Source organism: Rutilus rutilus (assembly GCF_951802725.1).
Source record: "Rutilus rutilus genome assembly, chromosome: 4".
NCBI classification, from domain to species: Eukaryota; Metazoa; Chordata; class Actinopteri; order Cypriniformes; family Leuciscidae; genus Rutilus; species Rutilus rutilus.
This window is the reverse complement of record NC_140212.1, coordinates 46,264,467-46,278,871: the sequence shown is the minus strand read 5'-3', so window position 1 is coordinate 46,278,871 and position 14,405 is coordinate 46,264,467. Positions and strand designations below refer to the sequence as shown.

The window sequence follows — 14,405 nt, the reverse complement described above, 5'->3', positions numbered from 1 at the left end:
ACACATCTGGAAAGGCACCATCAATGCTGAAAGGTATGTCCAAGTTAGAATAGAATAGAATAGAATCGGGCATTTATATAGCGCTTTCATATGTACTACTGTACACCCAAAGCGCTTTACAATCGTATCAGGGGATCTCTCCTCAACCACCACCAGTGTGCAGCATCCACTTGGATGATGCGACGGCAGCCACAGTACAACGGCGCCAGTGCGCTCACCACACACCAGCTATAGGTGGAGAGGAGAGAGAGTGATAGAGCCAATTCAATGTAAGGGGATTATTAGGAGGCCATGGTTGGTAAGGGCCAATGGTGGAATGTGGCCAGGACACCGGGGTTACACCCCTACTCTTTACGAGAAATGCCATGGGATTTTTAATGACCACAGAGAGTCAGGACCTCGGTTTAACGTCTCATCCGAAGTTCTAGAACAACATATGCTCCCATCCAGACGTCGTCTCTTTCAGGGAAGACCTTGCATTTTCCAACATGACAATGCCAGACCACATACTGCATCAATTACAATATCATGGCTGCGTAGAAGAAGGATCCGGGTACTGAAATGGCCAGCCTGCAGTCCAGGTCTTTCACCCATAGAAAACATTTGGTGCATCATAAAGAGGAAGATGCAACAAAGAAGACCTAAGACAGTTGAGCAACTAGAAGCCTGTATTAGACAAGAATGGGACAACATTCCTATTCCTAAACTTGAGCAACTTGTCTCCTCAGTCCCCAGACGTTTGCAGACTGTTATAAAAATAAGAGGAGATGCCACACAGTGGTAAACATGGCCTTGTCCCAACTTTTTTGAGATGTGTTGATGCCATGAAATTTAAAATCAACTTATTTTTCCTTTAAAATTATACATTTTCTCAGTTTAAACATTTGATATGTCATCTATGTTGTATTTTGAATAAAATATTGAAATTTGAAACTTCCACATCATTGCAATCTGTTTTTACTCACAATTTGTACAGTGTCCCAACTTTTTCTGATTTGGGGTTGTATATGACAAGTTGTATAGCGGAATCCCATTCAATGTCACTGGCTCACACCCAATCCATATGGAATCCGGATCGTTTATGAACCATTCCAAAAGAAATCTAGACTGAGCAGTCAGCAAATATGTTGAAAAGCACAGAGCTGCCAGGTTGCCTGCTTTGACAGGGTAACACAACACACTATACTGCAGCCTGGGTCTTTTCTTTGCCCATATGAATGAAATTATTGAGCTAATTAAATTGGCTCTGATAGGAAGCATTTGAAATATATAGAGAAGACGCAGAAGAATATTAATTTAGATTTAAATTTAATTAAATGATAAAGGCAGGCTGCACCATGTCTGCTGTTTATGTTTCACTGATTGTAAAAGGGGGACAAAATTTAAAATATATAGCTCTGATAATCGACAAGAAATCTTTAAACCCAAATAGGAGAACAATGTTGTGAACCAATGGAACGGTTGCAATATATTAGGGTCTGTTCTATACGCACTATTAAGAGGACCATAACTTCACTTTTTGAAAAGTTTATCTTATATCTGGGAAAACAAACTATACTCACTAATCAGTCTTATCTGCTTAGGAATGGATTGCTTGGGGGATTCCAGATACAACAAGAAATCATCAGCATTTAAAGTAATGTAATCGTTTGGTTTTAGCCAGGTTTCTGTCAAACACAGCACATCTAGATTATAGTCTGTAATCATAACATTAACAATAAGTGCTTTTGAAGTAAGGGATCTAATATTCAGCAACCCAAGCTTTATCATTTGCTCATTTGTATTATATCTGTTTTTTATTTGTTGAACATCTATAATTTTTTTTTGGAAGTTTGGAAGTTTTTTGTATGTCCTCATTCGGGGAACAGACAAAGTCTCTTTATGATGATATCTAGGTGAAAGAGGCTCTATGTGATGGGATTTATCTGACCTTGGTGACGTGAGACAGCTAGCAGATGGTCGGTTAAGCCAGTCTGTCTGCTTCTTGACCTGAGCCCCAAGTCATGTTTGAGCTCTAAGACTATGTGCCATATTACTAGAGAGAAGAGCAGCACCATCCCAGGAGGGACGAATACCATCTCTTTTCAATAGGTCAAGTTTGCCCCAAAAACTTTTCCAATTGTCTATGAATTCTATATTATTTTGCGGACACCACTTAGACAAGCAGACATTGAGTAAGGACAATCTACTAATCTACTACTCATCACTCCTGCGAACAGGAAGGGGGCCAGAGCAAATTACAGTGCCTGACATCGTACTTGCGAGTTCACACACCTCTTTAACATTAATTTTGGTGATCTCCGACTGGCGGAGTCGAACATCATTAGTGCCGACGTGGATAATAATCTTAGAAAATTTACGATTAGCATTAGCCAGCACTTTTAAATTTGCTTTGATGTCAGGCGCTCTGGCTCCCGGCAAACATGTGACTATGGTGGCCTGGTGTCTCTATTTTCACGTTCCGTGTAATAGAATCGCCAATAACTAGGGCACATTCAACAGGATTCTCAGTGGGTGTTTCACTGAGAGGGGAGAATCTGTTTGAAGTTGTAATCGGAACGGACGAGTGGTGTTTTGTCCCGCGACTACAGCGCCTCACTGTCACCCAGTTGCCCTGCTATACGGGCTCTACTTCAGCCGGAACCGAACAATGTAAAGAGTTCACTAAGCTAGTCGCATCCAAAGCAGTATCTAAAGCCCTTGCACTCTTACAATTAACCTTGATTAAAGCTTGGATGCGTGTCTCTAGTTCTGAAATCTTCCCCGTCAGCTTTACTATCTCCCTGCATTTATCACATGTAAATCCTGTGCTGACAGAGAAGGATATGCTAAACATGTTGCATGAGGTGCAAGTAACAATAAGATGAGAAGATGACATGACTTACCGTGTTTGTTGACTGATCCTACTCACCTAAGTTGTTTGATGGACTCGTAAAAGGCGTGAGAGAAAAATAAATAAATAAAGAGCGCACGGATGACACGCTAAGAGGCTAGCGAATTACTAGCGTGTTGTGTTAGTAATAATGATTTAGATTGAAGCTAGCAATGTCAGGTTAATGTGTGATGTTGAGTAAGTTATATTTAGCAGTATAACCAACAAGGAATGATAGTAAATAATGATTCTAAGCAGAAAGAAATACAAAGCTTACAGACGCAAACCAACGCAACAGCAGCAGAAGCGACGAGGCAAACAGGAGCAATCAATTTTAGCAATTGCGTTTTCCAAGACAAGTTAACTTGATAGCTCTGTCCTGAGATCCAGGCAGATATTTCTTAAAGCATGTTAATTAATTATTTTTTTGTAAAATTATTAAATTGTAAAACTGGAATTTATTTTTTAATGTGGTCAGCATTGCGTGTGCCGCATTTGCATCCCTGACGGGCCGCATGCGGTTGAGAACCACTAATATAGAGATCAAAAGTCACTAAATCCGTATAAGTATGTGATGGGGAGCCGCCTCGAGAAAAAATTACATCCAAAAAGGCCGCCACCTCCTTTGGGTCCTTAAACAACCTTTCTCTAGCCTGGTAATACCAAACTCTGCTACTTCGCTTTGCTTCGTAGACAGAGTCTGGAATGGCATAATAGAGAAGTGTTTTCTCTCTCGCGGGGGGCGCTTGTCTGAAGTTTAAAATCATTGGTTACCCGTAAGCCAATCACATAACGTTTGGTTATGGCGTGTGTTATACGCATGCTCAGCCGCATCTAACTTCCACTGTAAACACATGTATGATGCGAAAACAAAACCATCGAGCGAAATACCGGAGTGAACATGGCTGTGCGTGACTTTTGCAGATTATGTGAAGTAAAAATCAACGCATCCACGGTACAATCAGCGTCTATGTCACGGCTCTCAGCCCGCCCTCTGTTCGTTGATTGGCCCGGCTGTTTTCAGGCTGGAGGCAAACGGAAAGCTATTACGCTGTATCAGACTGACTACAGAAGCGAAATGAAATTGAGCGGAAGTAAGAAGTCTGACGTAGTCAGGCTAACCTTTCTCACCCGTCCACTTTAATCCTAAGAATTGCCGGGTATAACATAGCAAAGGCAATTTATTTCTCCTTGAGCCGTTGTTTAACTTGAAAAAACTCTTGCCTCTTCCTCACCACTACTGCGGAGAAATCCTAGAACAACATGATGCTGGCTCCGATGTACTCCAGGTTGTGCACTTTCCTTGCAGCCTGCATAATCTGCATAGTACTACTGCTGAGTCTACTGATAAGCTGAAAACTGCTGCAACCTGAATATATATATACAAAACTAAAAAGTCGAAGCAAGTTTCCAATATGTTCAATGTGTTTCAACTGTTTTGATTAATACATTTTAAACATTTACTTTTCCCCCTTAAAACCTTAGCAAAAGATTGGTTATGTTTTTTAACTTTGTCAACTTATTTAAAAATTTAATAAGCTGTTCCTGAAAAGATATTGCAATATTGATAAAACAAAATAAATGTTTAGTTTGACAGTTTTACAAACCATTCATTGTGTTTCCACTTTTTAAATAATATATTGGTTTATTTAGAGTCGGAGGGACTGTCAGCCACGTCCAAAAGTGAGTAACTTTAGTAAATTGTGGATCAGTGCCGATTCAAGACACAAACTGTTTAGATTGATTCAGTCCGATTTTGGTGAAGTGGTTCGACCTGTTCACAAAAAAAAAAAAAAAAAAATGGTTAAAAAGAAAGATTTGTTAACGAACCGGAGATCACTAGTCACTACTTGTGTTTTATTGTCATTGTCATTAGCTCCTTGCAGTTTTCTGCCAAAACTATTTTTTTCACACAGTTACAAATAATACCTAATGAATGGCTGAGGTAGGTATAAATGTGCAAGTCATGAGGACTGTTGCTGTGTGTTTTTATAGATTGTCTGGCTGTATGGTGACAGAGGAAGGCTGTGGTTATGTGTCTTCAGCTCTGAGTTCAAACTCACACCTGAGAGAGCTGGATCTGAGCTACAATCACCCAGGAGATTCAGGAGTCAAGGAGATGGTAAATGGTAAATGGACTGCATTTATATAGCGCTTTCACAGACCTATGGCCACCAAAGCGCTGTACATATAGCCTCACATTCACCCATTCACTCACTCATTCATACACCGACGGCGGTGTCAGCCATGCAAGGCGCCATCCAGCTCGTCGGGAGCAGCTGGGGTTAGGTGTCTTGCTCATGGACACCTCGACACTTGGTCAGGTGGAACCGGGGATAGAACCACCAACCTTTCGGTTTGTAGACAAACTACATGAACCACTGAGCCACTGCCGCCCCTATCTCTGAAAAACTGGAGGATCCAAACTGCACATTGGAAAAACTCAAGTATGTGAAGCAGGAATAGTTTTGATTAAATCACTCCAAAAACAGCATTACCATATTCACTTATTACAAACTAGTTTGACTTTAATTCTTTCATACATTTACAAAAGTTCCAATTGATAATTAACAGAGGTTTAGCTCTAGTTATGCTACTGAATGCTTCATTCTGATTGGTTGATGAATGTGTGTAATTATTTTCCAGTAAACCCACAGCTAAAGTAGTTCCAGTCATGTCTTGACCACATTACAGTTCCATATAACTTTGTCAAATCATTTCAGTAATGTCAGCCTTCACCTTACTTTATATTCAAGAATTGTTTCCCTTTCAAGAAGAGGGCAGAGCTTCAAGAGCTCATGATCCAGTGGCAACAAACAGGACAATCTCATTCATTAAAATATGTTAGAATCTGTACTAGCAGTGTTCAGTTCGAACTGGTGTCTGACAATAACGCCTACAGAAACAGATAATATATGCTGCATGGAGATAGTGCAGGTATAGTTTAGTTTAATTACAGTTATAACTTATTGTAACGTATGGATCCACTGAAGGCAAGTTTGTAGAACCCAAGTGCAGTTTATTTAAAGATCCAAAACATAAAACAAAATACAAAACAAAGACCTGGCATGGCAAAACATGAAACATAGGACTCACCGACAGCAGTTACACAAATAAAATACAAGACAAAGACACATGACAAACATGAGGGCTTAACCCCTTGGGGTCGGCGGTATCGCCGGCGATACCAGCTCACTTTTTTTCTTATCAGTACAAAAGAGACTCTAAATAGTCTGTTGATTTTGATTTTACATGTAAGTGTTATACATCAATCAAAACGCTTAAATGTCTTATTTTATTTGTGTACACTCAAAATAAAATAAAAATGTTGTGTTTTTTGTCAAATAAAGAAAATAAACATGATGTACGTTCTGCCGTCTCTCTCAATGTGAAACTCATTCTGAAATGCGACAGAAAATTACCTGTAACTCAGCGAATGTTTGTCACACAGACTTGAAATTTTTAAAGTATGTAAATTATATAAAAAACAAATATTCTATGTTTAAGTAATCTATATGAAAGCAGCAGCATGTACAGTTTCTCAAGCGCATCCTCATTAACTCTAATGTGACCGCGCGAGCACGAGCGATTGACATGCAAATGATCCACGCGGAGAAACGCAGACCTGTAAACGCCCTCATTACCTCAAAACAAAGAATCAGAAACTTCGGTAACTTAATCCTCTCTGCTTTTCATCGAGTTTGGAAGACTGTGTCTGTGCTGTGCTGTTTCACTTGGATTTACCTCAGAAGAACGCGATTTGAAGATGAGAATATTTTTAAGGTAAGACATGTTAAACTGGTGGTGCCAGATTAAAATGTATGTTATGAAATGAGATTGGAGTAAAAACATGAACTAAGCCTAGTATCGTACATGTATATGTATCTATAAATAGACAGAAACATGTTGAAATGTGAACTAGACTGGTAGGCAACCTTTCAGTGTCCGACACGAGGATGTTTTTATATTCTATAATAAAACACAGCATAATAAAAGTAGGCTAGTATGAGTGTATACTACGGTGAATATTATAATGTTTAGAACCGTGTTTACTGTTAAATACTGTGTTTGTGGATATCTGCTCAAACGTAGATGTATAATATGGTAACAATAATTAGTTTAATAGTTTTGAACGGCTTGATCACTTCAGTAAATGTTCTCTGCACGCGTTTGAAAAGCAAAATGTGCCAAACAATAGGCCTAGGCTTCATTTTTGTAAACTTTTTTTAGGTTGAAGTAACATGATAATCAATATATTTTTCTCTAGTGCAGTGTTACTGAAGTGGTCCTTTTTAACGATTTATAGGCTATTGTTATTATTTTATGCAGCACATAGCACATAACATATATATATAATGAACACCAGTTTGTTGTGCCTTGTAGGCATAAGCTATGTGCTGCAATATATATATATATATATATATATATATATATATATATATATATATATATATATATATATATATATATATATATAGAGGAGCTCTTTTCCAAAACGGGATAAATCCATTTCAGTAGTTTTCAGGAAAATTACATTTTTTACCTAGACCCACACATTTTGTGAATATTCAATTTATCCTGTTAAAATGTTTTTTTTGGCTCAGTCTGAACATTATTAAATGATTATTAAAATGATTATTATTTTATTATTAAATCAAACAACAATTTTGTTGATGATAAATTCAAAGTAAAAATTTTTTTTTCAAAACGCTATAAATCCATCAATTTTTGGAAAGAAATGATGGATGGTCGTTTAAAAAACAAACAAACAAGAGAACGTGCAACATATAATCAGGTACTCATAGTATAGATTCATATAAATTAAATAAGTGCAAATGCATGAAATAAATAAATAGTAAAATAAAATAAATAGTAAAATAAATAGTAAAATAAAATAAATATTTCCAGTGACATGTTCTAATATTGTCCACCACATAAAACAAATAATTTAAAAATAACACACATACAAATACCAGTCCTTAAATACAACAATGTTAAAAATACATTCAAATCATTTAGTAACACATTTAGGCTAATAGTCATTCGGTGCCGAACCTGAAAAAAGTAAAGTTTTTTGTTATTTTTTTGTTATTAAGTAATACATTTAGAGTCATTTTTAGTAAAGTGTCAAACCTGTAACAAGCAGGACCAATATGTCCACTACATATGCATGAAAAAAATAAATATTCAATAATGATAACTATATTCAATAGGCAAGTCAGTCAGTAATAAATTAAAATAAATACAAACATTGGCAATTCAGTAAAGTGTCTAAGCCCATTGTCTGATTACATAAAACAAATCACATAGTGTGTGTGTATGTCCTTTGAGTATGTGAGAGGAGAGAGCCAGTGTGTGTGTGTGTGTGTGTGTGTGTGTGTGTGTGTGTGTGTGTGTGACACACACGAGAGAGAGAGAGAGAGAGAGAGATAGAGAGAGAGAGAGAGAGAGAGAGAGAGAGAGAGAAAGAGTGAAAGTGAGTGAGTGAGTGTGAGGGTGTGAGAGAGAGAGTCTTTTTTTGGGGGGTGTAATGTGTCAAGCCTATAACAAGTAGGACCAATTTGTCCAACAAATATGCATGAAAAACTTTCAGTATTCAATAATGCATTCAATAGTGCAATACATTCAGTAAGGCATACAGTAAAGTGTCGAACCTATAAAACAGTTGTCTGCTATACATCTAAAAAAAAAAATCACAGTGTCTGTGTGTGAGATGTGCTTTGAGTGTGTGAGAGGACAGAGAGAGAGAGAGAGAGAGAGGGTGTGTGTGTGTGTGTGTGTGTGTGTGTGTGTGTGTGTGTGTGTGGATCACTCGTCATCACTCAGGCCTGCATTGTCAGTCACCTGATACAGTGCATCATCATAAAAAGCCCTCACAGCATCAGACACACCTATTGCTCCTAATAGTGCCAGCACATCTCTCTTTTTTGCGGCCTTGACAGAGCTTTGCTTTGGAAGTACTTCAGGTTTCAGGTCAGCCCACCACTTGCCCCGCTTTAACACACTATGGAAACAATACTCCCTGTTGTAAGTCGTCTTTACACCCACCTTGTTGGTACTCAAGTCGAGCATTCGTGCTTCACTGATTTTAAAGCTCCTCTGAGCCTTAACACAGTCTTTTGAGGCTGACCTGTAATCAAACGCCTCCCAGTCTTTGCCATAAACATGAACGTTGCCAAATTACTGCAGGATGGCGTGGTATTCTTGTGGTAGCAGAATTGTGTCCATTTTCCTGATCTTCTGCTCAATTCTGCCAAAGACTCGGTCTGCAGGGAGATAACTGTGGCCCCGTACTGGAAAGGTGTGCTCTATGCCAAGGTTGGGGAAAAGCTGCCGAAGTTCCATCAGCATGGACACCATGCTCATGTTCTTGTTCTGCCCAAAACAAGAGTCGCTGAACAGCCGAAGCGCCTTGGATCTGCTGACTTTGTCCTGAAGTTGAACCTTGAGGCAGTCATTTAGCGCAGAAGCAATCATATTGCTGTCTTTGCTACCCTCATTCTCCTGCCACACATACAGATGGACATCATCTTTTTCCTGGTAACTGTTCTCCCCATGGTGCACAACCACACCAAACAGGTACAGATACATCTGGCGTGAGTAATAGGCCTGTCCTATCGCGGTTTTTGGAAGCACCAGGTCTGTAATCCTGATCTTGTACTTGGCACAATCAGCGCATGCATCTGTAGCTGGGTGACCGAAGCCAAGATTGAATTCCTTGGAAAACACAGAGTAATAGAGGGAATAGCTGGTTTGAGCATGGCTCTGAGCCTCAAAGAGCTCATGCATCTTGTGCACATTCAGGTCACTGGGGAGATACTTGCGGCCTGGTGCTCCTCTCCGGCCATAATGGCTGGCCCTGCAGGGAAAAGACTGTATGTGCTCAACAATGAGTTGCCTTCTCCTTGCATGCTCCTCACTGTGTCGTGCACCACCTCTTCTCTCTGGGCGAGCCTCAGCAGTCTCAGCGTAATATTGAGCCACCCGGGACACACAGCCTTTGCCGATGCCTGTGAAAGTAAATTATTTAGATTGTCATATACATTGGAGCCAGTATGAAATAAACAGAATTAAACACAACTAACTTGCTATTACTCCCTCCCCTTTCAGTTTTCTCCTTAGCAGGGGTTAGGAACTGCTTTTGCTTAACATATCACCTTTCACACACACATCTCTCTCTCTCTCTCTCTCTCTCTCTCTAAATTCAATCAGCTTTATTGGCATGACAAAAAAAAAAAAAAAAAAATTTGTTTTGCCAAAGCATCAAAACCTCATAGAAAATGTGTTTGTGAGCCCTGCTCTATAGCAATGACATACCATGTAACAACAACATAATGTCCAATCATATGTAACAACAATCACATCTTTGCACATATCCCTGCACTGTTTACTGGCCGCATTTTGTACTTTTGCACTATCATCACTACACACAATCTACCATAGCACCTTATCATGGTTAGTGTATCAAAGGCCAGTCTATCTATCAGTAGGCTAGTAGAACTATTCAGTACTTTTAATGTCACGTTAGCCAGGGCTGCCAACTTTTGAGTTTAGCTTGGAGTGAGATTTTTTTTTAAAAATTTTTATGACTGGTAGGATACAGTTTTTATTATTGCTTGACAAAAAATTCAAGATAAAAATTCCATTCTTGTGATTTGATTCCGATTTTGATTCAATATTGACTAATTTGGATACATGTTTATTTTAAATTTTATTTACAAAAATAATCTCACCTAATGCTGTAAACATAGAGGGCCCAATCTGCTGGTATTATTAAAGGTTAAAAATAACAAATTAAATTAAATATAAATGCAGTTTTTGTTATAATAACAATTATTTAATGACATAAGTAAAAATATAATAAATATGTAATATAGTGCTCAGCAAAATCTCCTCTCTAGCTATTTTTTTCTATTCAGTTAACATGCTATGGTCATTAAATGGCTTTCCTGAGGTAAATGTAACGTTATGTGACATAATTGTTCTCCTGCTGTTATATTGGCGCGAGGGGGAAACCTACAAACCTACAAAACGGTATTATACTAGTCAATTCTGAAACGAAAGTTGTACTCACCAAACACCTTCATGAAGGTCGCCTTGCAAACGGGCACTTTCTCCGGATGTCTGTTGCACAAGAGACTGTACTTAACAGATACGTTCCGGTCTTTTTGTTTGTTAATGTCCTGGACTTTCGGACGCTTCCTTGTCACTTGCGTGATGTCCAGGAGATGAAGTATGGCCTGGTCCTGGTCAACCTTGTTTGGTTTTTCATAAAAATAGTTGAAATTTACCATCAGATCGTCCGGCGACAGCCTCTCAGCCTGACAGAAACCTTTGGCGGCAGCTTTGTGTTGACATCCCACTGTTGGTATTAACGCGCCACCCGAGTGACGAACCTTCTTTTTTTTGTTGTTTTTTGTGATTTTCTTTGTCCAGTCTGCGTTTTCTACCCCCAGGTGTAGGTCTCACTGGCTCATCAAGGCCATCAAAAGTGTTACTACAGTTTAAAGCACTCATTTTGAGGAATGAATGAACATAAACAAAGTAACAAACCTCTGTTCAGATCGCCGCCTATTTGGATTACGTAGAACGCTCGCCGAATTCTGATTGGTTGAGAGGATATATCCCGTTTAGGCTAAAAATAGGTTCGGCGCTTATCTCGTTTTGGAAAGAAACTGCATCTTGCAGTACATTTTAAACAAGGAAATATAGCGATTTGTCATGAAACGTTGATGGAGCAGTTAATAGGTTCAGTACACAGCAAAATGACATGACAAAATGACACCATTTTTTAAATGGTGTTTATCCCGTTTTGGAAAAGAGCTCTTCATATATATATATATATATATATATATATATGTATATGTATGTGTATGTGTGTGTGTGTGTGTGTTCTGTACATTTTAAAAAGCAGTTTTAACCTGAAAAATCTAAAATGTATTCCCCAAATCATGCAGCCCTATAGTTTCTCTTGATATCAGTATGTTCTCAGCGTTTTTTTTTTTTTTTTCAGGGACCAGATGGCCCACTGAGGAGTCCTGCTGACTTCAACATTCACATAAGTCTCCGTACATGAACATGGTAAAGTGAAAAATCAAACACCAAGGAAATGAAAGGTATGTACTATGTTTCAGGAATGGCACAAAGGTGTATGACTGGTTAAGTCTCTGTCTTTAGTTCAGTGTGTTAAATAATGTGCTTTTTTTGTCATTTGTTGTGTATATTTGGATTATGTTGTGTTGTAAATAAATCCAAATAATCAAAAAGCCATTCTTTTCTAAATCTCCTCATTCTTTGTGCAAGGTTGCTCAGAATGATAGGGCCTGTTAGCACCTAATAGGTCCACGCCTCTGTCCACGCCTCTTCGCATAAAGCTTTCTCACACAAAACATGTCTTGCAAATTTTAAATCAATATATTGTCTTATCTGAATGAGCAGTCAGGATGATTTTCACATAGTTTTGGAGCAAATATTCTAGGCTATGTCATACAATTTTCAAAAGTCTTGTGAAGAAATAATCAGTATGGGTTTTATGGCCTTATTTTAGTGAGAATTTTTTTTCATAAACCACGCATAAATGTCATTATCTCAAAACTACAAACTTTTACATACATGCTGCTGATATATTATTGTAGCAGAGTTTGTGCTGAATACAGTGTAATCAGACTTTAGCCATGAAAATGTCACAAGTAACAGAAATAAGCACAAATGTCAGAACATGTCAGAACACCTCCAGGGCCCAGAAAACACCTCAGAATTTTGTGTTTAATGTGTTACATAAATATGTAAACATAAATGGGCCATTCTACAGAATTGGTGCAAAGTCAGAGTTGGAAACATCTTGAATTTTTTTTGTTTTTTCCTACAAATTTTGCATGTATGCAAATTGTATAATATCCAAGGTACGCTTTTCTAGTAATTGTGCAGTTAATTCTCATATTGTATTTTCAGAAAATGCTGGAATATTTGTCACTACCGAAACACAATATTAAATAATTTATTAAGAAGGCTTATAATGACCTATTAAGATTTTGTTTACATCTACCTTATAAATATATATTTTTTTCTATTTTTGAAAAATATTTTTACAGGTTAAATCAATAAAGATTATAATTTTAATAATATTTTAAGTGTAATTTATGAGATTTGTTGTATTTTGAACCCAATCTTTCTTTGTAGAAGGCATAAAGTTTATCGTACTGATTTCAAAGTTAAGGATTCATTAGTTTGAATATGCATTGAACCAAACACTATCATAACATCTTATTAGATAATTCAATATACTTTATTTTTGACAAAACATCCCATGTTACGGTAGTGACTGCACATTTTTGGTAGTGACAGTAATGTTTTGGTAGTGACCACAATACTTAGTTTGCCATGGCTGAATCAGACTGTCCACATTTTATGTTAATATAAATAAATAGCTATGATGCACATATGCAGTCAGTACATATAGCAGACACACATCTGACAGTAAATATCTTATAAGAACACCTAAAGCTATTCTATACTTTGGGTCTTGAGGTGCAAGTGAGAAGAGGTATGCTCATAGATTTTTCTTCCTAAAAAAACAACAACTTACAATGTAGACTGTTTCAGAACCACTTTGTTTTATTTTCACATTTTCAACATTTTGTTTATGAGTCATTCAGATAAATCTCCAGAACCACTGAACTGTGTGTGTGTGTGTGTGTGTGTGTGTGTGTGTGTGTGTGTGTGTGTGTGTTTGTTTACATCGATCTATAAATTACAGAAACGTCTGTCTGTGTGTGTGTGTCTGTGTGTGTGTGTGTCTGTCTGTGTGGGTGTGTGTGTGTGTGTCTGTTATTCGCATATCTCTCGAACCGTTAGTCCGATGGATTTCAAACTCGACAGGTGTCTCGCTACGGGCACGAGTAAGTGCAGTGCCAAGTTTGACGTTGTTTGGATGAGAAATGCTAAAGATATCGTTAAATATATCATTTTTAGAAGGTTGTGGTTTAAAAATAAACATTCTGACATAAACACTCAGACAGCTACACTGTTTACTTCTGAATATTATAGTTTGGTTCCAAAACGTGATAAATACATTTTGATTAATTTGAGTAAAAATGTGTTTTCTTTACCAAGAAACTAACAATTACTAAAAACACACAAAAAAACTGATTTTGCACGGGCACTTTGCACTGCTCCCTGAATCGACGTGCTTATTCATTTGTGGATGTTAACTGAATCTGTAAGTCAGCTATGCTGTTTACTTCTGAATATTATATTTCATTCTGGTGCGTTAAACGTGATCGCTACTGTGTAATAGTAGCCTATGCTATTCACCAACTAAACATATCCTATTCAATGTGTTCACAGTCTCTTTCACGGCCATCATTTGTAGTAGCCTATTCACAAACTGTTTCCTCAAGCATAGCGTTTTCTCTGAGTTCTCTGTGTGCTTTCTACCATGCACAAATAAAAATGTCACTGAACTTTTGCTGTGTATTTGTAACAATGAGCACTCAAACACACCAAACCAACAATTACTAAAAACACACTCAAA

At 37.7% G+C, this 14,405-nt stretch overlaps 2 protein-coding genes across 2 annotated transcripts in view; both read left to right on the top strand.

The window, feature by feature from the left end:
* Window positions 1–6,247, top strand: part of LOC311289094 (protein NLRC3-like) — a gene marked incomplete at its 5' end in the record, with an annotated part of 33,469 nt that extends 27,222 nt beyond the window's left edge. Inside the window, one exon of the mRNA XM_084406852.1 lies at window positions 4,868–6,247. Within this exon, the coding sequence (XP_084262978.1) occupies window positions 4,868–5,024 (157 nt within the window). The 3' untranslated portion in view covers window positions 5,025–6,247. The remainder of the gene's footprint in view (window positions 1–4,867) is intronic.
* The window catches only part of LOC311289533 (uncharacterized protein), a 295,816-nt gene that overhangs the window by 48,270 nt on the left and 233,141 nt on the right, over window positions 1–14,405 (top strand). The gene's annotated exons all lie outside the window — the stretch shown is intronic.